The 23792-nt window shown below is 39.2% G+C and overlaps 1 protein-coding gene across 7 annotated transcripts; it reads right to left on the bottom strand.

Annotated features, from left to right (window-relative positions):
• Positions 1–1937: 1937 nt before the first annotated feature.
• On the bottom strand, positions 1938–20807 carry LOC109541211 (V-type proton ATPase 116 kDa subunit a 1). Of its 7 annotated transcripts, XM_048670684.1 has the most exons (16): positions 20426–20807; positions 16958–17134; positions 16774–16902; positions 9543–9634; positions 5974–6015; positions 5496–5622; positions 4847–5023; positions 4580–4792; positions 4236–4526; positions 3947–4151; positions 3747–3894; positions 3560–3687; positions 2762–2997; positions 2482–2710; positions 2240–2411; positions 1938–2178 (listed from the first exon to the last, which is right to left on the bottom strand). In XM_048670684.1, exons 1-16 carry the CDS (start codon positions 20540–20542, stop codon positions 2076–2078), a joined length of 2586 nt encoding a protein of 861 aa, XP_048526641.1. In that variant the 5' UTR covers positions 20543–20807; the 3' UTR covers positions 1938–2075. The 7 variants fall into 7 exon arrangements, with proteins under 7 accessions (XP_048526641.1, XP_048526668.1, XP_048526645.1 ...); XM_048670711.1 differs by lacking the exons at positions 5974–6015; positions 9543–9634 and adding an exon at positions 16470–16540; XM_048670688.1 differs by lacking the exons at positions 5974–6015; positions 9543–9634 and adding an exon at positions 12670–12779.
• Between the last annotated feature and the right edge of the window lie 2985 nt (positions 20808–23792).

Here is a 23792-nt window from a genome sequence, read left to right as displayed (position 1 = left end):
GGGCCTTCGACTTTCCTCTCGTGCACCGAAAACTATTTGTTTTACTACTAACCTCAGTAATACATTTATTCCATTTCCCTAGTCAGAAGTCAGGTTCAGGTGCGATTCCATCCATGTTTCCACTTCAAATTCACTAAGTTTCCGCTTTTCCCACAAGTTTTTCATAGAACTTTTATCTGTTTTCTGAAGACCGAAAAACTATATACCGGCAGTTTGACAACTGAACGTCAGGCTATCAAATATTGTGACACTTAGAAAATTAATGGGTAATTCAAAATGACGGTTGAACACGAAATAAAAAACGTTCCGATTTTTTTCAGCGACAGTTTCAGCGAAAAATCCTGGATCCATAAATTAAGCCAAAAAACAATCAAAAAGTTTGAGGAAAGTGATAATTTTCAGACTAAATTGCGAGCGGTGTTGCTAAACTGCGCAAAACGTTTTAAATCAATGAAAATTGTTTCCTTGGATACCTAGCATGTAGATTCATTCAATTTGGGTCGGTTTAGATTATTTATGTCTTTCCAGGTTATAAATTTTTTATTTTAGTATGTTTTTTCAGTTTCATTGAAAAAATCACTTCAACTGTAATAACTCAAAATTAACCGAAAGGAAAACGCAAAAATACGTGGCAACACCGCATTTTATTGAATTCGCGAAAGAGGCAAATAATCCACCATCTGACTATCGACGCTCAAACTTTCACAAAAAATACAATTATTATGCATCTTAGCGACAATTTTGTCGTTTTGAGTTATAAATTGTGGATACTTCAAACTCGATTTAGCAGCAAAAGCATCGAACCACCTGATTTTCGTGCATAAATAAGTGGTTTTGGCAAAGCGAATTACAAAAGTTTGCAGTTGTTTTTCGGATTAATTTGTGGACCTTCCAGGAATTTTTTCGCTGAAACTGCTTTGTTTAAAGCGTTCTTTCAGGTAAAACAAGAAAAAACTGAAAATTTGAAGGGACTCAACACCTTTAACGGGTACTGCGGTATTATTTGGATTAAAAGAAGACGATCTAACCTAACTTTTATTAACAAAAAATGTCTGGCTCCTCTGCTATTGATGGTCAAAGTTCTTCAAAAAATTGATCTTTTTTGCAATATCGGGAGAATGGTACATAGTTTTTGCGGAAAAAAGGCTTTACGCAAGTTGTCTTCGCAAAACCCTAATACTTTGAAACGAATTTGTAAGATTTATTGACAATTAATTTATGCCTCGTATCACAATATTTGCATTGAATGTCTAACATTGTTAAGTAGCAAGGAAACATATATTTTTTTGCAAAAACTATGAATGCTACAAGATTTTACAAAGAGCACAAAATTGTGGATACATGATTAGTGCACCAACCTAAAATAATTTGATTTCATGCTCCAACTAAAAAGTTCTGGTAGTTTTTGTACCACGACACCCAGGAATTCACCACTTGTCCACAACGGCTGAACTCGATTGTTTCATCAAAATATGAGTATTACATAAGAACAAATTCACAGCGTTTCACCAAAATACATCGCACCATTCGCCGGATATTGTAAAAAAGATCAATTTTTTGAAGAACTTTGACCATCAACAGAAGAGGAACCAGACATTTTTTGTTAATAAAAGTTAGTTCAGATCGTCTTCTTTTGATGCAAAAATATGGCAGTACCCTTCTGACCATCTACTCATGTGCTTTGATGATCATACACCCTGTATAATAGCTTATTTCTCGACCTCGGCATATAATATACAATTTGGTGATCTTTGGTGGAAAATAGCCCGGAAAGGAATAAGGTTTTGAAAACGTTGCCAAAACAGTTAGAAACGTGGGTAGCGAAAGTTGTTAGTGTCCACACAGGATGAAGAAAATGAACATCCAATCCAGAGCCGACACTTCAAGCTAAAAATCCCAATAACATCAAAATGAACACGCCAGTTTCAGACTACTAGTTTTCATTTACAACTTTAATCATACGAATACAATAATACAATTTGTATTCAGCAACACAGAGAAACAAATGCTCTTAAGTACAGCATTACGATTCAGCAACATCTAGATGCAGAGCATGAGGCTGTTGCCTCAACCTACTACTCTTCCTTGATCTGGCCGGCCGCATCCAAGATCACCTCAAAGGAGAAGGGTTGGAAGGCGTAGCCAGCGCCCGAGTAGAACTTGGAGCAGAACTCTACCCTGCAACCGAGCCAAGTGAGGTAAAACCACTGAAACCAAGACGGGGAGTGAGCGAACGTACCAATGCAGACGAAGAGTGTGGAGGAAGGCGGACAGCCCCTCCATGAGGACAAGGATTGAGATAGTGAGGGCGCCCCAGACTGCGAAGATTATGTAGAGGGCCACACCGCCTGCCCACCCTTCCACCGTCAGCCCCTTGTTCAGGACCATGCCCCACAAAACCTCCGACAATTCTGCAATTATTTAAAAAGAAAATTAAGTGTTGCCATTCAAAGGAACTGCACAGGAAAAGTTGGTACTCACGTGCATGAGCCAGCGATAGAGCCCACAATCGCAGATACGAAGCTGTATGGGAAATCGAGCCCAAAACATATTCGATGGTGTGGATCCCCTGATGGATGTAGATCTCAGACATCGGTTCCTCATCCATTTCATCCTGTCCCTGTGCAACTGGCGTTTGCGACGTGTTATTGTGAATCGATTGCTCAGCGTCGCCGTTTTCCGTAGCTGAGTGCAGCTGGTTGTGGTTCACCTAATCATCGAAAACTGCAGTCTGGATGGGTTTGCATTACATGCCACTTACTAGATGAAGGCTTGCCGCCTTTCTGGCGCGCTGAATCATTAGGGGCTTCGCCAGCAACATCCAGGGGATGCAGACAAAGGCGCAAAACAGCAGGATCTTCTGGATGACCATCTGTCCTGGGTACATGTCCGATGTTATGCATATATCCTCAAAGGGCGTCTCCTTGTTCAGCACCATGTTGATGAAGGTGATGAGAATCGATGGCGCGCAGCGCGTCCCCAAATGAATGTACGTACCTAGAGACCACCACACTCATGTTAAATATTTGGTTCAATTTTCGCTTGCTGCTGTTGCCATCATTATTGCATTCATTTCGGTGAAAGACTTTTGACTTACAAGAACAACGTTTTAAAAAGGTTTGTAAAAAAAAGAAAAATTCTGGATTTTTTGGACTCGCCACAATAAATACACCGGAATCTAATAGTTGTCGAAGTTGTCCAGAGGCTTTCGGACACGACGCTGACTTTCACGCAAAAAAACCTTTCAAAACTGTCTGTTTTTCAAACAAGGCCGTGCCCGAAGGTTGCTGCACAATTTCGACAACTAGTAAATTTCAGTCTATTTGTTATACCGAGCCCTTCGGGCCCGCCACTGGCTGAAGAACAGTAACCGACAAATCAGACAATTTGGAAGCTTTTTTGCATTAATATCAGTGTCGTACCGGAAGGGTTCTGCACAACATATGCATAAGAATCTAATGCATCTTCGCCCAAGTAGATTTCGACATCCAGAAGGGAATATATTAAGAATGTACTTGTTGTGCCGAGCCCTTCGGGCACATTTGTCTCAATCACTCACGGTCGTTGCTGGCAAAGTACTTGAACCATTTGATGAACATCAGGATCACCATGTAGAAGAACAGGAAGCTGAGGAAAATCACCTGTGGAATAAACTCGCAGATGATGTTGAGCCGATTGTTGAAGTGCCTGAACGATAGGAAAGATTAAAGCTAGAAGAAAGAGGCCAACCGTGTGAGTTTCCTTACATGTTCTTGAAGTAGCTGATGGCCACTCCAAACAACATGTGGGTGATTCCGATGATGATCGATAGCTTCATCTTGAAGGAATTGAGGAAGATGATTTTGTTCTTGGACAGTTGCCAGACCGGATCCAACCCGAACGGGTACGGGTAACCTGCAAGACCAACAATGCGCTCTCAAGTTCCTCCGACTTCAGTTCGACTTACCAACGTAGTCGGTACTGGCAGGATCCAACATGTGCTCAGTCTGCATGTTCAACACGTAATCTTTGGTCACATTCGTAACCTTCCAACTAGACCCGAAAATATTCAGAGACTTTGCGAAAACATCGTTGTAGATCAGGCCCGTGTACATGGAAAAGAACCCCATCAGCATGATAATGTAGCGGCCGCCAAAGAAAATGTTCCAGATCTAAACGGGAAATGTTTTAAGTGAATTTGAACCCACGTTGTTGAATGAGGAAAACCATAGAAAATAGAACCACCAGCTTGGTACCTCATTGTCAGATTTCTTGGCCGCTAGCGGTTTTTCATTCATAACCATCCAGACGCCGAAGAGGGCCATCAGCGTGCCATGCCCAAAGTCACCAAACATGATGGCGAACAAGAAGGGAAAAGTGATGATGGTGTAGGGGGTCGGGTTCATTTCTCGGTAGGAGGCGATTCCGTAGGAGTCATACAGCGCCTGAAAGGCGGTGGTGAACTTGTTGGTGTGATTATAAGTGGGCGGGTCTTCGGGCGTGTCCATTCGGTTCAAGATTGGCGGCACCGAGCTGCCACTGCGCTCCTAAATAAGCCCCAAAGTTATAACCAGCCCTACTGATCGGCAGCCGTTATTACCGTTCCACGTCGCAAAGCCAGCTGAATATTTTCCAGATCCAAAACGGGCACCCAACATTCGGCAATCAAACACTTCTGGGTGACGTCCAGATTGAAGAGATTGAGCGTGTGGTAGATCGCCTTGATTTTGCGCACTTTTACAAACCAGTTCTTGATATTTTTGGCGGCCGCCACTAGAACGCGGTGCCGATGGTCTTGCGTCTGGCCCAGAACCTAAAGAGGAGCCGAATCAGATCCGGATGCGGCTTCTAGCGCCTAGTCCCCTACCGTATTCAGGTCTTCAATGCGCGTCATCACGCCCATGGCCATTTCCCTACGATCGGCCGGTGCTTCCGGGCAGGGATAGAGAGTCGCTCTGAAGCCTTCGCAGATCTTCTTCACGCGCGTCTTCAGCTGGTCGCCTTGGAAGAAAATGATGAACACTGATTTGTAGACTTGATCGCCCTGGAAAATGTCCACTAGTTAAGCAAGTGGCTTGGTAGTCCAGTCCGATCAGACTTTAACAGGCCTGTTTCGCCGCCAACAAATAAACGGGTTTGTCTCATATCATACATAAAAAGAAAATGTTAAACGTTTTTAGTAGCATCAACGGTTCAAAAGTTATGCGAAAAATGGTATATTACGGTTCCGCCACTGCTTGAAGTTGGCAGTGGCGGACCGTCGACTTTCGTCTCGCGTACTGTATACTATTTTTGTTGATTCTCGGTGGAAACTAGCCGGGAAAAGTATGAGGTTTTGTCATGTTCCACAGTTCTTCATCCATTTAGTGCCTGGAAAAATCTAATCCGACTGGATTATGGTGCCGGCCAGTTTACGTCCGCTGAGGGAAATCCGGAAATATACTCTCGAGATAAAAAAATCTCCGAATCTGAGCAAAAAGATGCATCTACTTATAACTGCGTTAAAGGGTGATTACCGTTGAGGGATCCTCCAGAGGAGTTTCAATCTCGGCCTGGCGCAGGAAGACGTTGCCTCTGCAGGCCCTCCAAAGCATGCGCTCGAACGCAGGAATCCGCTCCCGCAGAATCACTCCAGCGACGAAGCTACATTTGGAACCAGAACCTAATTAGATCAAAACAGCTCTGGTGCACATGTAGCTACAGCATAGCAGAAGTCTTTGAATTGACTTGCTCAGAACGTCTGCATTGCTTTGACTATTTCGCACTATTTTATACATCCAGCAACTGATTGAGTTACCAAAGACTATACAAAGTGGTTAGTGTTGACAATAGTCTTTTGCTTGGAGGGAGCGGAAATTTCAACAGATTCTTTGAGCCAATTATCGATTTGGAAGCCACAAGCGCCCGAACCAGCAGCTAACACTACAGCGCCACTAAGCGAAGCTGGTTTAGTCAGTTTCTAACATTTAGGACAAATTAAGGAAAATTCTTTACCATGGGTAGTATTCCTCGGGGTCGTATTGCTTCTCCGGACAACTGTTTTAAGTATAAAATGTTTATTATTTCAAGTCAACTGGCTTACACATACAGGAAAGAGGCCATTCTGTACAGGGTGTTTGGCTATGAAAGTTGTTTGGGATTTTCCCATCATGGTTTTACAAAAAAAGGAAAATGTTTGAGCAAATTTTCTCACATCAACTGGCATTTTTTGCGCCCCTGCTTTCGCAGTAAATCTCCCATAATGAAATATGATCTTTCGGATTTTATTAGAAGTCTCGCAACATTGCAAATGTCATTTGCTAGGAAGAAATGGATGGTAAATAGGCGAAAATTGCAATTGTATCGTTCGCTATCAAACCACCAAAAATAGTTTTTGGTGTTTTTTTTGTGCTTTTTTCGGCAATTTTAAGCATGCAATGATTTTTCCAAAAAAATAACGCTTTTTTGAACGCTTTTTTGAAAAATCGTTCAAGACCCCTTGACTAATTTTCAGCTAAAATCGTCTGGAAAAGTCGAAAATTATAACATAATTGACGTAGATTAGGAAACTTTCAAAATACTGCTAAATTATTATTAACAAAAATATGGTTTAGGGTGAAAATTTTTGAAAATTTTCGTAATTTTGCCAACAAATTTTCGCATTTGGCACTATTCAAGACCAATAGATATATTATTTTCGTGAACTTTGTAGTCAAGCTTTCAATTTTTAGTTAAATCCCCGTTTTGTTAATCCGTGGCTGAAAATATTTGCCCTTTTTTAGGGGGCACTCGATTTCAAATCCAATCCCCCATTCTCACTGAGCTACGTGAAGGTTTTTCAAAAAATTGTTGTATTTTATCTAAATTGCCGAAAATTCATCAGGCTTGGCAAGATTGGAAAATAAAGCGAAGTGGAATTTTATCTTCTTCAACAATGATTGAGCATTTTGAGTGCGTATGAATTCTCAAATTCTATTAAAAGTCTGGCAACACTGAAAATTACGTCAACTTCTTTAGTTAGTTCAAATTCGTCTGAAATTCGAAAATCGCACCAGAATCACCGTAGGTTAAGAAATGATTGAGAAATGAAGAAATGATGAGAAAAAACTGATTGCATGAGGAAAATTATGCGAAAAAATGGAAACAGTGGAAATGAAATTTGCTAGGCAGGAATGGAAGGTAAAACCGCAAAAAATCCAATTATATCGTTTATCGATTTTATCGTTTTTGGTGGTTTTCGCTTTTTTGTTCAAATTTCAGCATAACATTAGCATCATGGCAATGGGTGACGCTTCTAGACCTCTTGACTTGGTACTCAAAATTCGCAAAAATTTGGTTTAGTGTGGAAATTTTAGAAAATTTTCTTATTTTGACCGAAGAACTGTCGTATTTCGCATGATTTGAGATCAAATCGATCTATACATTATTTTCGTGCGCCCTGTTACCAAGTTTTCAACTTTTTTTTCATAAACCAGAATTTTTTAAAATTTTCTTTCTGTGGCCGGAGAATTGTCGGATTGTACATACGAAAACAAACGGCAAATCGCCACTTGTTTATTTATTCGATGGTTAAATTTGCTTGCGCGACTGTTTAGGGCTACAGCCGAGGGCGGCTGATAAAAAAATTGCCCGTATTGTCGTATTTTTATCTAAATTTCCGAAAATTAATCTCGCTTGGCAACATTGGAAAATAAAGCGAAGTAGAATTTTATCTTCTTCAACAACGATTGAGCATTTTCAGTGCGAATTCTCGAATTTTATTAGAAGTCTGGCAAACATTGAAAATTACGTCAACTTCTTTAGTTCAGATTCGTCTGAAATTCGAAAATTGCACCAGAATTACCGTAGATTAAGAAATTTTCAAAATAAAACCAAATTGATGCCCACAAAATCCACAGAAATTCGGAAATAATTACTGCAATAAAGTCTTCGATTTTTTCATTTACTTAGATATTTATTCTGACTTTTTCTGTATAACTGATTGCATGAAGATTATGCGAAAAAATGGTGGAAATGAAATTTGTTAGGCAGGAATGGATGGTAAAAACGCAATAATTTGGTCAAACTTCATCATCAAATTAGCATTATGGCGATGGGTGACATAAAAAAAAAATTACCCATTCGCTTTGACGCTTTAAAAAAAATCTTTCTACACCTCCTGACTTGGTACTTTAAATTTACAAAAATTTGGTTTAGTGTGGACATTTTTGAAAATTTTCTTATTTTGGCCGAAGAACTGTCGGATTTTGCATCATTCGAAATCAAATCGATCTATACATTATGTTCGTGCGCCCTGTTGCCAAGTTTTCAACTTTTCTTTAAAGGAATTTTACAATAAAAAATTTTACGTTTTCGGGTTCATCCATAAACCAGAATTTTTGAAAATTTTCTTGCTATGGCCGGAGAATTGTGGGATTGCACATAAGAAAAAAGGGAAAATCGCCACTTGTTTATTTATTCGATGGTTCAGTTTTGCGTGCGCGACTGTTTAGGGCTTCAGCCGAGGGCGGCTGATAAAAAAATTGCCCGTTTTTTAGGGGACGCTCGATTTCAAATCCAATCCCCCATTCTCGCTTAGCCACGTAAAGGTTTTTCAAAAAATTGTCGTATTTTTCTCTACTAAAATGCCGATAATTAATCATGCTTGGCAACATCGGAAAATGAAACGAAGTGGAATTTTATCTTCTTCAACAACGATTGCTCATTTTGAGTGCGTACGAATTATCGAATTTTATTAGAAGTCTGGCAACATTGAAAATTCAACTTCATTAGTTTAAATTCGTCGAAAAAAGTCGGCGAATCCTACACCATTCTAGACCAAATCGAGCTATACAATATTTGCATGAGCCCTGTTGCCAATTTTCCAACTTTTTCTTAAACAAATAATAGCACCCAAAATTGGACCCAAAAAAAAACCTTGTCATGCTTTTAATGGGAGCAGGGCCGCAAAAACGCACTGTTTTCGAACGCGCCACTTAACAACATTAATTCTATAATCCGTTAACTCCCTACAACTTTCACTTCGGAAACTTTCGCAAAAAGCCACTCATGAGGGCGGAGCTGACAAGCAAACACCCTGTACAAGAGAAAAACGATCACTGGATCGTTTCCTACATGTTGTTAGCGTGCAAGCAATTCAAAATGGTGCATGTGGAGAAAATGATCCATAGTTGTGCTAACTGAAAACGATATATACAGGGTGTTTAAAATGGATTTTCAGATGGACCTCGCGGCATCAATTGCGGTTAAGTAGACTGCCCGACTCAATGAGTCTCAATGGGACTTAGATCTGGTGATCGAAGAGGACACTTGAGCAAACTGGTCATTGCAAGGAAACAGACAGTCTACTTAACCCATGCCCGTGCTAGTCCTTGAAAAGTATCGACAAAAAAACGTTTCGAACCGAATCCAATTGAATTCGACACAGTTCAGCATGGATGTAAATGAATTATGCATTACTGAAACATGCAAATACGTCCGTTTGCTCACGATGGTTAAATGGGGGATATAGATGGAGTGTTAGAACGAAGTTAGATGACGAGCACCGAATCAATGAACGTGTGGAGGACGTAACTTATACGTACCCGAGCTGCACGGGGCCGGTTTGCCTTGCAATAGAATCCTCGCTAATGAGGGCCCTCGTCATAGATTCAGTGGGATTTGTGCCCCCCTCGTGCTGCTCAACAACACAACACATTAGCAAACCCAAGTGACACGCCCCCCATTTGCAAGCGCATTTACAAAATGCGAACAAACCAAAGACAACATTCATTCGCCCCAACTGCCCTGTATATAGGTACTATGACGCAACAAGGCACATAAGGTCAGTGAAGGAGCTTTTTATAAAGTGAGGACATTTCATAAAGCAGGAGTCTGGCTTCTCTCATTTTTTTCCCGTCACATTTTTGCACTTCTGCTGTCTTCAACTGATGGCTTTTAACGAACCAGACTATCCTAACTTTTTTGTCGGAGTCTTGCACTGCGACTGCGTGAGAAGTGTGTTGTATTAAGTGAGGATTTTTAATGAAGTAAATTTTTCTCACTCTTGGGGAGCTTTTGCACGATTTTCTGACGAAGCACTTGATCATTATTTGACAGTAACTGACGAATTCAAGATGAAAGAAGGACTGGATCGATTCAGAACATTAAAACAAAAGAGTCTTCTATAAAGTGAGGGTTTTTAAAGAGTGAGAACTTCTGTACTTTCACGCAAAACATATTCTAACGCCAAACTCGCACTTTGATGGACACTGGCTGTTCATCTTAAAGTGACTGAAACGTTCAGGACACTTAAATATAACAGTTTTGTATAAAGTGAGGGCTTTTAATTAATGAATCGGACTTTCCTCACTTTTTTGTCGGGGTCTTGCACTGTGTCTGTGTGAAAAGTGTGGTATTAGTGAGGGTTTTATTGAATAAAATTTTCCTCACTTTTGGGGAGCTTTTGCACGATTTTCTGACGAAGAACTTAATCATGATTGGACAGTAACTGATGAATTCAAGATGAAAGAAGGACTGGATCGATTCAGAACATTAAAACGGAAGAGTCTTCAATAAAGTGAGGGTTTTTAAAGAGTGAGATCTTCTGTACTTTCACGCAAAACATATTCTAACGCCAAACTCGCACTTTGATGGACACTGGCTGTTCACCTAAAAGTGACTGAAACGTTCAGGACACTTAAATATAACAGTTTTGTATAAAGTGAGGGCTTTTAATGAATCGGACTATCCTCACTTTTTGTGGGGGGTCTTTACACGATTTTGTAACCAAAAACTTGAATATTATTGGACAGTGAATGTAAGACGGAACAGATCCAGAACAGTAAAATAAAACTGTTTTCTATAAGTAAGGTTTTGAAAGCCAACCTCAAACAGCTTTGGGCACCTCAAAGTGCCTAAAGCGTTCAGAATACTAATTTTTTTTTGTATAAAGTGAGAATATTGGCAGGACGAGGCATTTTCGTCACTCAGTCCAATTTAAAATCTTAAAACATGGAAAAATTGATTATTTCCTGCTTATGAACGTGTCATTATTATCGATAAAAGGTGGATAATCCCAACCAATTTATTATCCGAATGAATCATTATCGTTGACTCATGATTTAAATGACGAGTTAATCCCGTATCCGGCTAATCTCTTGACTTCGGATAGTTGAAAAGATAAGAAACAAAAAGCCCCCGGCACGTCTGAATGTTGCCTTTCGTTTGCCCTGCCTGTATTAATCGAACTGGAAAATAGGAAACAAAAATACAGACAGAACAGCTGGCTGACTAAATCTAGTATACAACACCTAGCATGAAACGGACTACAAAAATTAAACAAAAAAAAAACACTAAACTTAGTAGAGATGCAATCAAGCTGCCAGCAGTAATCAATTGCAGTTAATCCCCAAGCAGTCAAACAGCAGAACTCAATTCATGCAACCCAAACCAGGCTGTTAATTGTGTTAATTGATCAATAATACTGCTAATTAGTAAAGAGTGGCTCAGAGAATGTTTCAATTTCTCCCAACAGTCACACCAACAACACAAACACTTTGCTTAGGGCTACGGGGTTAAGGTGGCGATGGTTAATCTCGAACTAAAAGAACTGAATATGCCCTAAAATGGGAGGAACAACTGAACTAATTGACGTGGACTTTTTTGTTTTCGTCAGTTGTTGCTCCACTTTGTCGGGACACTCAGTCGATTCGTTTTGGTTAAATCACCGATCACGACATAGAAACAGGAATCTTGCCTCAACGTCTTCCGGTAGCTGACGCAGTCAGCCGTGATGAACGCGTAGTGCTGGAAGAAGGCGAAAAATTACCAAAAAAAAAACACGCCAGTCTGATGCTACGAAACGCCAGCCTGATTAGTTACAATTACGTTTATTAAAAACTTTATTGTTAGATTTGCTTGCTTGGAGGACAATCCGAAGCTGGCCGCCGACACAAAGTGGCCGCTGTCTTTGGTAACTTGCCAGCTGCTGCTTGTATACTAGCTGATCGCAACAGAGCGCTGAGTGGTAGCTGACTGGAGCAGTTCGTTACCACTAAGCCTCAGAGTCCTTCCGGGTTTTTCCAGAGCATGAGGCAACGAAAACGACATGCGAGCAATACGGTCTAATTAATATCGGTGTTGCTTAATGAAATCAGCGGCGTTTTATGACGACGACAATGATTTCGCGTCCTACTAATTGAATCTGCTGGCATTGAACTTGCTTTATACACGGTGTCCCGGCGACAGCTAAAGCAAGTGAACACTTAACCGGTATTACTTGTTTCACACATTTTATGGACATTTTTTAAGTCATAGTTTTTTAGTTATTCGAAGTGAAATTAAATGAGAGTTTTTGCCTCGTTTTCCAGAAAAAAAGTCAAATGAAAATATCGACCCTAATTTCAGAGCCTGACGCTTAAAAATGTTACAAACCTGCCTTAAAATTTTGAAACAAATAAAACCGACTACGCGCAAACTTACTCTCCTCTCTCGTTGGGACACCCTGTACATAGCACGTAAGCAGACCGTCTGAAACTGATTTCACTTGTTCGACGGTTCTACTGGGGAAACCTGAAAGATGGCTGATGAGAGACGAAACAACCGATAGTGTTGCGACTGACTGAAACACGGTGTCCTCAAAACATTCATCTACAATGTGACACCGTATTGCTAGCGATGTCTTTTCGGGGGCGGGCCCCATTCTGGCGGTGATTGAAAGAAAAAACTAACCCTAGTTTGAGAGCTTGGCCGCCGGCCCTCAGCCCTTCTTCGCCTAGCAGAGTGACTTGTTCCTCCTCACGTGATGGATCGGCCATCTGGGCAGAGGCCTGGTGATCAGCCTGGTGACACATTGCAAGGCCCCCAGATGCGAGGGTTAAGAAACGGAAGGAACACAAACACATACCCCGGAAAACCTTGGCGAAAAAAACACAAACCCCGGGCAAACGGCGAATCAGTTAGGAATATAGACTTGGCTAGTGGTTGTCGTTGGAGGAATTTTGGCTTTGATTCCTCAACCTCATTCGTTACGCTCCTTGTTCATCGTTTAATAAAATTTCGCTATTTTTACTTTTCGGATAAGGAATCAAACGTTCCAATGACGGATGTCCCTGTCATCCAATGTCATTGTCAACGTCAATAACCGTCCGTCAAGTATTAATCACGTCAACTTGTCTTAGTATAGAGACAATGTTGTAAGTTGGGTTCAAATAATCCCCAACCTCTAAAAACTTGAGAAAGGAGGCTCCGAAATTTTCATTTAAATCGCCCAGCATTCTGATTTTTGCCAACCCTGTAAATGATGGGCCAAAAATGCACATTTACACCCCACTGAAGGCTCTGTGTTAAAAATTCCTACCCTCCAATCCAGAAAAGGCAGCCATTTGAAATTTGCTCACAGTATAGAAGACACTTGGAACTGAAAACTACTAAAGTTCCAATCAAATTGCATAACATTTTTGCCAACCCTGTAAATAATGAGCCAAAAAAACAATTGTACTCTACTGCAGGCTATAAGTTAAAAATTCGCAACTTTCCATCAAGAGTCGGATGCAGCTTGAACTTCGCTCACCCGATAGTATGGATCTGAAGCTGAAAACGCCGAAGTTTTTAATACACTGGCAAATAATCCTTACGTTTTCCAACCCTGTAAATGGTCAGGCAAAAATGAACATTGGCATTCCACTGACGGCTTTTATTTAAAAATCCTTAACTTTCAGTCCAGAAATGGCAACAACCGGAAATTTGCTGAACCGATAGAAGACAGTTGAAGTCGAAAACTCTGTAAGCTTCAATAAAATCGCACAGAATTATGATTTTTACCAACCCTGTAAATGATCAGCCAAAATTAAATATAATTCATTGCAGGTTTTTTTTGAAACATTCGTAGCTTCCAATCCAGAAACGTTAGCAATTTGAAATTTGCTCCCCCTATAAAAAACACGTAAAACTGACAATTACAGAATTTTTAATAAAATGGCACAGAATGATGATTTTTGCCAACCCTATAAATCATGAGCCAAAAACGAACATTTACACCGCCGCAGGTGCTCCTTTAAAAAATCGTAGCTTTTTACCCAGGAGCGGAAGGTACCTAAATTTTGCGCACCCCATAGAAAACACCTAAAGCTGAGAACTACGAAATTTTCAATGAAAGCGAACCAATTCTGATTTTTGCCAGCCCTGAAAATGTTGGGCCAAAAAATAACTTTCATACTGAAATTCACGCTACCTAACCTTTGAAAAATCCCACCTTTCAATCCAGAAACGGCAGCAATTTTAAATTTGCTCACCCTATAGAAGACACGTGAAGCAGAAAAATGGACAATCTTCAATAAAATCGCACAGAATATTGATTATTTCAACCGTGTAAATGATCACCCAAAAAATCAACATATAAACTCCACTGCACGCTCTTTATTGAAAATTTGTAAATTTTCACCCAGGGTCGATAGCAACTTGGAATTTGCTCACACTATAGAAGACACTTGAAACTGAAAATTGGAGAAATTGTACTGCAATCGTACAAAATCCTGATTTTTGCCAATCGTGTAAATGCAGGCTCATCAATGAACTTTCACATTTAACTGCACACTTTCATTTAAAAAAGTGTAACTTGCAAGCTAGAGCCGGTAGCTACTTGAAATTTGCACACCCTATGGACGACACTTAAAGCTGACAACCCTGAAAAATTCACTAAAATCGTTAAAAATTCAGAATTTTTCCAACCCGATGAACGAAAAATGAACATTTGTAACTTCACTGCAGCTTTTCGCTTCAAGTTCGTCCCTTTCAATCAAAAGCCGGTAGCAAATTGATTTTCGCTCACCTTATAGAAGACACTCAAAGCTCAAAACGGTGAAACTCTCATTCACATGGCACAAAATCCCGACTTCAAATTCAGAGCCAAAACTAAACAACTTCTAAACTTTTCACACACGTTTCAAAAAACCTGCAATTTTCATTAAAAAATCGCTCAATTTGTTTGATTTTCCGTCCAAACTTTTCCTGGTCAATCAAGCATTTTTAAGTCTATATTCCCACTTCCATAGCGTTAAGCTTCGCATGCGCAGCCCGGTTAATTGGACACTGAAATGCTGGATTAGTAAACAGCCCTGGTAGAAATTGACTTGTAGTACTGGGTGTCCCATTTTCCATACTTTTATAAAGAGTCCCCAAACAGCAGTAGAGGTAGTATTGAAATGGTAAAATCAAAATGTGAAAATTTTTGCTTGCTTTAGAGAAATATGTAGGAGAAAGTAAAAAATTGTCAATTCCAAAATGACCCTATTTCCTTAGTTAAAAGAGATGCAGATAGCATGATGTGCCGTGTTCAGAATAACGGGGTCAAGTTAAAAAGTGATCAAACCTTCAATTTTTTTGAAACGGAACACCCTTTATATTTTAATCTAAAAAAAACATAATTTCGATTATTTTTCAATAGCATAAAACACTTTAGAAACCGTTGGATAGGAACACATGGACCTATAAGGTGGCCATCACCATCACCGGATCTAACACCTCGAGACTTTTTTCTTTGGGAAATGTTGGAAAATAAAAATTGATAAAGTTGATTTTTTTTCATTTTCTCCTGTATTTCTTAAGCGAGCAAATCTATTCGAATTTTGATTTTAGCCACTACTACTTTTTTGACGGTCCTAACAATTGGGACACCCTGTACAAAAGGGAGGCCTTGTGATTATCCAAGGATTACGAAGAGCGCCTGACTACAAGTTAAGTAAGGAACAGTTTAGGTAAGTAATCCCGAAGATTAGCGCAGTCATTAAACCATCCGAAATGTGTCTGGAATAAGTCGCTTTGGATCGCTGATGAATTATGGGCCCGCTAATCGGATTATCCGAATGCCTGACGAGCACAGGACGGCATACTAGTAATAATAAAAAAATACTTTCATTGCATAAGGGGGCAAAGTTACGTCGACCGTTAATAGAACAGCATTTCACTGATAACGACCGTGTAATATCTCCCATTCATGATTTATTCAAGTGATGATTGTGCTGTTTGCGTGCCGGCTTAAAGTTAAGGCAACTTATCATTTGTTCAGCGTAATAGTAATGAATTATTATGAGGTCAGTAAACAATCAAGCTTTCACTTTTACGTCCTGACACCAGAGTAGAACTTAGTTGAGTTACTGAGGTTCCACCACCAAGAACAAACCCCATCAATTAGGAAATAAATGCAATGTGAAACCAGGCTGTAACAATAAAATAACGCAATTTCCACACATAACTAAGGGAGCTTCCACTCCTCTGAAATATTCATCTGGCGTCATATAAAACTGGATTAGTAAAACAGCATCAAATATAGTAAAGATGTTAACAATGGGGGGGGGGGGCAGATAAATCGACAGAAATTAAAATAAAAATTAAAAAACCAACCAAGAACATGCAAAGTAAGATGCTGTATTCAAGCACAATGTTAGATTAAAAGGGGGAGTGAAAACCAAAAAAAAAAAAAAAAAACGGAAAATTAGGTCTCCAACCAAACATTCCAGAGCAGAGCGACTTACAAAAATATGAAATGCTGCGTAAGTTGAGTTTGTTGGATTTCCTGATTTGAGTTAGAGTTGGAAATTTGATCCTAGAGTAAATAGAGAATTAGCAAAGGATTCCAACAATAAACAATATAGCACACAAAATTAAAAACTTCCTAACTGATAACATTGACGAAATACAGCATCTTACTAGAAGAGAATTGAACAAATTTGAACATTCCGGTAAGGAATAAAATCGAAATTTCGGCAACAAGTTGCGCTCGAAAGTCATGCTAGGTGATCGAAAAAAAAATTGTAGTCGTTTCCTTCGGACACTCACCTCGTCAAAGAACACTTGCGTCTTACGTAAAATCTGCTTCAGCTCGGTCAACTCCAGGAAGTTCCTCTTCAAAGCCTCTGCGTTCTGATTCACCTCTCTCAGCTCATTCTCCAGTTTCTCAAAAGTCGCCTAGAGCAAACGGAACCTCAATTCCCCAACTCTAAACGGCTCCAATGCTCCTCACCTCTAAATCGATCATTTCCCTTGGCTGGGGAGCTTCCGGATTCTCACCAGTGTCCAGCATCGGAATTTCATCTTTTTTGATCTCCTTCTCCAGGTATCTCAACTTTCTCTCCATCTCGTCGCATCTTCGCACCTCGTTCACGAACTTCCGTTGGAAGACGTTCACGTCCGGGTTTAACTGGAAAGATTAGTGGGATTAATTTCACCTCAATGTGGTGCTGGAAGTTTCATTGCAATCCAAGTTTCGGGCGATTTATCTAGCTTACTGTAGGGAATCAATTGCCTTCAAATTTTGGCTTTCAAGTTTTTAACGGTTTATTGCTGATTAACGATGAAAAAATTGCACTTAAGACGCTGAACCAAAAATTGTGCAGTTAGATTGTGATAAAACCCTATGAGGCCAAAAAGACGATCTTACAAAAAGGTTCTTTGGAATTATGCCGATATTTTGAACGGTTTTCTAGATAGAACCTCTTTATTATGGAAAGACAGCTCTCAAGACGCTCTATCAAAAACATTACATTTAATATTGATGTATTTTCGCCCGTTTAAGAGATATGCATGAAAATATTTATCAAATTTTTCCTGTGTATATTCAGAGGTTAACATTTTGTGGCAAAACCCAATGAGGCGCTCTTTGAAATTATGCGAATATTTTGACACATTTCCCAGATAGACGAAACTGTTCCAAGATTTTACATGTTTTCAACTTTTTAGAGGTTATGATTTCTGATAAAATCTAAATATTGAACAACTCTCAAGACGTTCCATCAAAAATGTTCTAATGAACAATGCTATAATTTCAACAATATCAGACAAAAATGTTCATCAAATTTTACTGGTTAACATTTGGTGGCAAAATCCATTGAGGCAAAGACACTTCGAAACGCCTTTTCGAAAATATTGCTAAACTTCGACAACAATTTTACATTTTTTCTTCTGCCCTTGAAAAGGTTAGGATTTCTGGTAAGAGATAATAAAAAATTGATTTCGAGATGCTGTAGCACAAAAATTCTAATAATTATTGCGGTATTTTCCATAGTATAAGAGATGTGCACGAAAACATTTATCAAATTTTGCTTGTATGTAGGTTAGAATTTAGTGGCTGCGAAAACCCAATGGGGCAGACACTCTATCGAAAAGTTCATGGAGAATATTCAGATGTTTTAGACTTGAGGAACTCAATGAATTTGTAGGAGTTGACGCAGTGCTGCGCAAATGCCTTGGTGCGCCAACCCGACGCACCGGCGCAGCAACTCGGTTCCGTTGCTGGGAAAATGTTGATGACCTTTTTACTTGCTTTTCATTTATTTTTTAAGGGCCGTTTATCAATAATAGTTTTAACATTTTTTCTAAATTTCAGAAATTTTCAGTTTTTTCTAAATGCTCTATTTTCTAAAGATTCTCTTAAAAATACTGACAATCTGAAGGTATTTTTCTCGAAAAATTATGAAATACATTTTATTAGAACACTCGCCTCCGTCACTTTGTAAAATTTTATTAAATCTCTTGCCAGCTTTGAATTTGGGACAAAATTCAAATAATTTTCCATCAAAAAACGAACCGAATAAGGGAAAGTTTATAATAAATTATTTGGAAAACTCGGGGCTTACATTGCTCTGAAGACTGTAGAGTTTGTTCAAAAAATGTGTTTTTTTACGAAAACTTTTTTGGGAGCCGATTTCGGGACAAAAACAAAAATAAATTTATCCGTTCCCGCAAATCATTAACATTTTCTCAAAAACCATCACAAAACTAAAAGTTTTTAATCAAAAACGCCAAAAAACATTATTTTCTTCTATTCTGACAAAAATTGGGTATTTTCAGCAAAAATGATAAAATTAATTTTGCTAGAAAATTCGCCTCATTCATCGGTTTGCAGGGCACTTTAGAAAACGCTTTTCAGCTTCCAATTTGGTACAAAACCAAATAATTTTATTCAGTTTTTTACCAAAAGCAATTAAGATTATCTTGAAAAAACGGTTCTTCTTTAAAGTTTCAGGTCATTACAGTTTTAGCAAAGTTTCTATTAAGCAATTCTTTCTAAGCAAAAAAAAAAACATATTATTTTTGCTTAAAATACTGACAGTCTTCACGTATTTTCTGTGAAAATTATAAAATACATTTTATTGGAACACTCGGCTCCTGAACAGCATTGTAAACTTTTTTAGCTTAGAATTTTGGACAAAACCCTAATAATTTTTTCCGGATTTTTCCCAAAAAATATTGTATATAATAGACTTTTGTCGCTGTGAATAATTTGGTTTATTTAAATTCTGGTTTCTTCACTTTTAGGTCAATTATTCTAAGCAAAACTATCTCTAAACAGAACAACGCGTTTTTTCTTAACGTTTTACTGTAAAATACTGACAAACTGAGAGTCTTTTATACAGAAAAGTTAAAAGATGGATTTTACAAGAAAAGTCGTCGTCTTTACAGTTTGGTCTTCTTTACCATCTTTTTTGAATACCCGTTTTACCTTTGAATTTGGGACAAAATCGAAACAAAGTTATCTTGTTTTTTCTTTTCGACAAAATTAGGTTTTTTCAAAAACCGGCCAGAGAAAGCAAAAGCATATAATCAATATTTGGAAAACGCGTCAGCCTCATAGCTCTGAAATTTTTTTAAGTTTCTTCAAAATCTGGTGATTTTTTCGTTTTGGACCAAGTTTCAAGCAATTGTATGCGCAAAAGCAATATGTTGATGGCCTTTTTTTGTTAGACGTTAAAATTCCGTCATCGGCCATAAGTCATAACTCATTAACCAATGAGTTAAAACTCTCGCAACTCCACACAGTGTTACTGGTGGAGTGACTGGATTTCGACGGGCCCTTAAAATTGTCAATTTGCCTTCGAACTTTTTAGAGGTTAGGTAGTGGGGATACCACTTAACACAGAAAAACAGTTTTTGAGACGGGCTATCGAAAAGCTCTTAAGAACTGATCGAAAATTTTCACAGCTTTTTGAGCTATCAATTGCTTAAACTTGGCCCTTGAATTTTAACATTTTTTGCTCCCAATTTTTTAGAGGTTAGGATTTTTTTGCTAGGATCTGAAAAATTCGGATCTGATTTTTGAAACTTTCGGGCCTAAGACAGCGTTGTCGATTGCCACTGCTCATTCAAGTGCCACTCAATAAACCATACGAGTCTAACCAGCAAAAATGTGTCAAAATAGCCGGTTCTATTTGATTGTTTTAAATAGTGGCAGTGTATTTTGCAACTGGGTTTAGTGTTTGTGCTTAGTGACTGTATAGAACAGTGACTCATTTTATCTAAAGCACCCCAAAAACCTTTGACCGATGTCCGCCCACTTCCAGTTCTGATATTTCCAATCAGGTCTGACTCACTCTGTATATGCGATATAAATAAATAAGGCTTGGCATTGATGCTAATTGTCTGGAGAAATCGTATGCATACTGGTAGTACACGGTAGTCCTAACCGATGTCTAATTTAAGGTCGCCTACTTACGTCCCGGAATTGGACAAGTCCCAGCTCCCCCAGCTCAGACACACAAGCATAAGCAGCCTCGCTTTGCAAAAACAGCTGGCACAGGGTCATTTCCGCGCTCCGGAATAGGGACCCCATTTTGGCAACCCGTTTGCACGACTCGCTCTTGGTCTAGAATTAACAATGGGGCACAATCAGAAGCAGCGCAGCACTAAACAGCCCGACATACAAGACCGTCTACGTTCGACAGAAATGAAAACGGCGAATGCATAGATCGATTGGATGGCGGATCGAGGATTTCATGGGGACGGGACATGCGCAATTTTTCCCTGTGACCGCGGTTCTTTAAATTCACCCGGCTTCAGCTAAGCGGGATTAATTGATTGACTAGACAAGTGTCCTGGAAATGTACACAGAAGACAGCTGTCCGGGACAGGACGGGAGCCAAACGTGGAATACCTTACTGGTTTATTTGTTCCGAGCCTGGTGCGGCCCTCTAGTAGCGCTTTGAGGCCACTAGGCAAAGAGCCCTGTTTTCTATTGAATGAGCACCAACAGAACCGCAGATCTGGTCCCGTTGTTTGTGCTATATTTTGGCGTGGTCACGTGACCAACGCTGACGTCACACGACTAGGCGCTAGAAACAGAACCTCCCTTTGCTTATTCCATAGTTTAATAATGGTTTAATACGTTACCTGGATATGCATTAGCGCTGAGAAAATTGTTAAAATATTTGATCTAAAATGGAGAAAACCGGAAATTTTGATAAAATTTGAAAATTTTGTATGAGAGTGATGAGTTTTCCAAATAGTGGATTATCTGCTTTTGCTTTCTCTGATCTTTGAAAAAATCGGAATTTAAATGAACCATATTATTCAGAGCGACAAAAGTGACGAGATTTCCGAATAATTGATTATAAACTTTCATTTGTTCTGTTTGGGGAAATATTTTTGGAAAAGACTTAGAAATAATTATTATCGTTTTGTCCATAATTCGAAGCTGCAAAACATTTTCAGGCGAAGACGACGCGTTAATAATTTTTCACAGAAAATACAGTTGTTCAGTGCGCTAAGTGAAGGGAAGACGTTTTTTAAAATTGCTCTTGTTTAGATCGCCTCAATTTAAATCTAATTGACAGTTTCGTGAAGCCGAAATTTCTCTCTTTCCTTCGGTGCATATGGGTTTATGGGGGAAGTGTTTGTTGCGAAGCAAATCGCTTTTGAATGTTCAGCAATTCTGGCATTTATCCGCCAAAACAACAAGGTTAGATTTCCATCGATGTTCAGTTGTTCAGTGCGCTAAGTGAAGGGAAGATGTTTTTGAAAATTGCTCCTGTTTAGATCGCCTCAATTTAAATGTAATTGACAGTTTCGTGAAGCCGAAATTTCTCTATTTCTTTCGGTGCATCGGGTTTATGGGGGAAGTGTTTGTTGCGAAGCAAATCGCTTTTGAATGTTCTGCAATTCTCACGTTTATCCGCCAAAACAGCAAGGGGAGATCCATCGATGTTCAGTTGTTCAGTGCGCTAAGTGAAGGGAAGATGTTTTTGAAAATTGCTCCTGATTAGAACGCCTCAATTGAAATGTAATTGACGGTTTCGTGAAGCCGAAATTTCTCACTTTCTTTCGGAGCATCGGGTTTATGGGGGAAAGTGTTTGTTGCGAAGCAAATCGCTTTTGAATGTTCTGCTATTCTCACGTTTATCCGCCAAAACAGCAAGGGGAGATCCATCGATGTTCAGTTGTTCAGTGCGCTAAGTGAAGGGAAGATGTTTTTGAAAATTGCTCCTGTTTAGAACGCCTCAATTTAAATGTAATTGACGGTTTCGTGAAGCCGAAATTTCTCACTTTCTTTCGGAGCATCGGGTTTGTTGCGAAGCAAATCGCTTTTGAATGTTCTGCTATTCTCACGTTTATCCGCCAAAACAGCAAGGGGAGATCCATCGATGTTCAGTTGTTCAGTGCGCTAAGTGAAGGGAAGATGTTTTTGAAAATTGCTCCTGTTTAGAACGCCTCAATTTAAATGTAATTGACGGTTTCGTGAAGCCGAAATTTCTCACTTTCTTTCGGAGCATCGGGTTTATGGGGTAAAGTGTTTGTTGCGAAGCAAATCGCTTTTGAATGTTCTGCAATTCTCACGTTTATCCGCCAAAACAGCAAGGGTAGATCCATCGATGTTCAGTTGTTCAGTGCGCTAAGTGAAGGGAAGATGTTTTTGAAAATTGCTCCTGTTTAGAACGCCTCAATTTAAATGTAATTGACGGTTTCGTGAAGCCGAAATTTCTCTCTTTCTTTCGGTGCATCGGGTTTATGGGGGAAGTGTTTGTTGCGAAGCAAATCGCGTTTGAATGTTCAGCAAGTCTGACATTTATCCGGTTATATTTATTTATCAAGGTTAGTTCTCTGCTGGATAGTTTAGAGTGTTGACAGTGCAGCTAATCAATTCCAAAGTAACCACAACCACAGTAACCACAGATGTGGTTTGCCTGGGGCAGTCCACCATTTCTTGACCCCGAAGGCCTAAAAGCCCGACATTCATCAGTCTCACTGATTGAAGCCAAGCACTTTTCTTGAAATGAATTTTTGAGCGATTCATGAACTGATGCAATTTGAACCTGTTAAAATCTAGTCGTTTAAAGCCGTTTGCCCACAAACGCTCCAAGTTAGTGTGATTTGAAAAAAACCGTATTCAATCGAACAGACGTTTATTACGAAATTTTCGGTCTAGTCAAGGGATCACATGCGTGCAGTCAATCCATCGGGAACAATTCTTGTTCAAGGCTGACTAAAATCCGATGGGCCTCAATCTTAACTTGAGCCTTGAAATAGTTGCGTTCGAACCAAATCACATCGAAAGATCATGCTTTCATTTGCAGTTATTTTCATAAATGTAGGAAGGGAACGCCCAGAAGTTGGGCGTTTTGTTCGTTGGCCAATTATGGATATGAAACTTCAGTCCTACCTCCAACAGGAACACCTTCTTAATGCTTCTTCAATAGTTGCCGCCCGTAGTTCATTGTGGGTATTTGGCCGTTGAGTGTCGATTGGCTTACTATTTTGCTGATTTTTAGCGTTTCAATATTTCAGAAAATTCACGACTATATTAGAGATTGGGAAAAATAGTGAGCAAATCGACTCTCAGAGGACTCAAAGTGCAAAGATTAAATCATTACTCATTTAATAGAGGTACTCTATTAAATGAGTAATTTATATTTATATATATTTAAGTTATGTTCCATTTAAGAAGACTTTACCCAAAATACCAAGCTTCAAAAATGAAAGTTTTCGGGAAAATCGAGCAAAAGACCAGTCGGAAAAATCTTGTCAAAATCAAGCTACAAAAAAGAAGCATTCATAAATTTTGACTGGTTTTATGTGAGTCCAGGAGC

Source organism: Dendroctonus ponderosae, unplaced genomic scaffold (assembly GCF_020466585.1).
Source record: "Dendroctonus ponderosae isolate FM_Combo_2020 unplaced genomic scaffold, Dpon_F_20191213v2 Dpon_F_20191213_1, whole genome shotgun sequence".
Taxonomy (NCBI): domain Eukaryota; kingdom Metazoa; phylum Arthropoda; class Insecta; order Coleoptera; family Curculionidae; genus Dendroctonus; species Dendroctonus ponderosae.
This window is presented reverse-complemented; position numbering and strand designations above follow the sequence as displayed.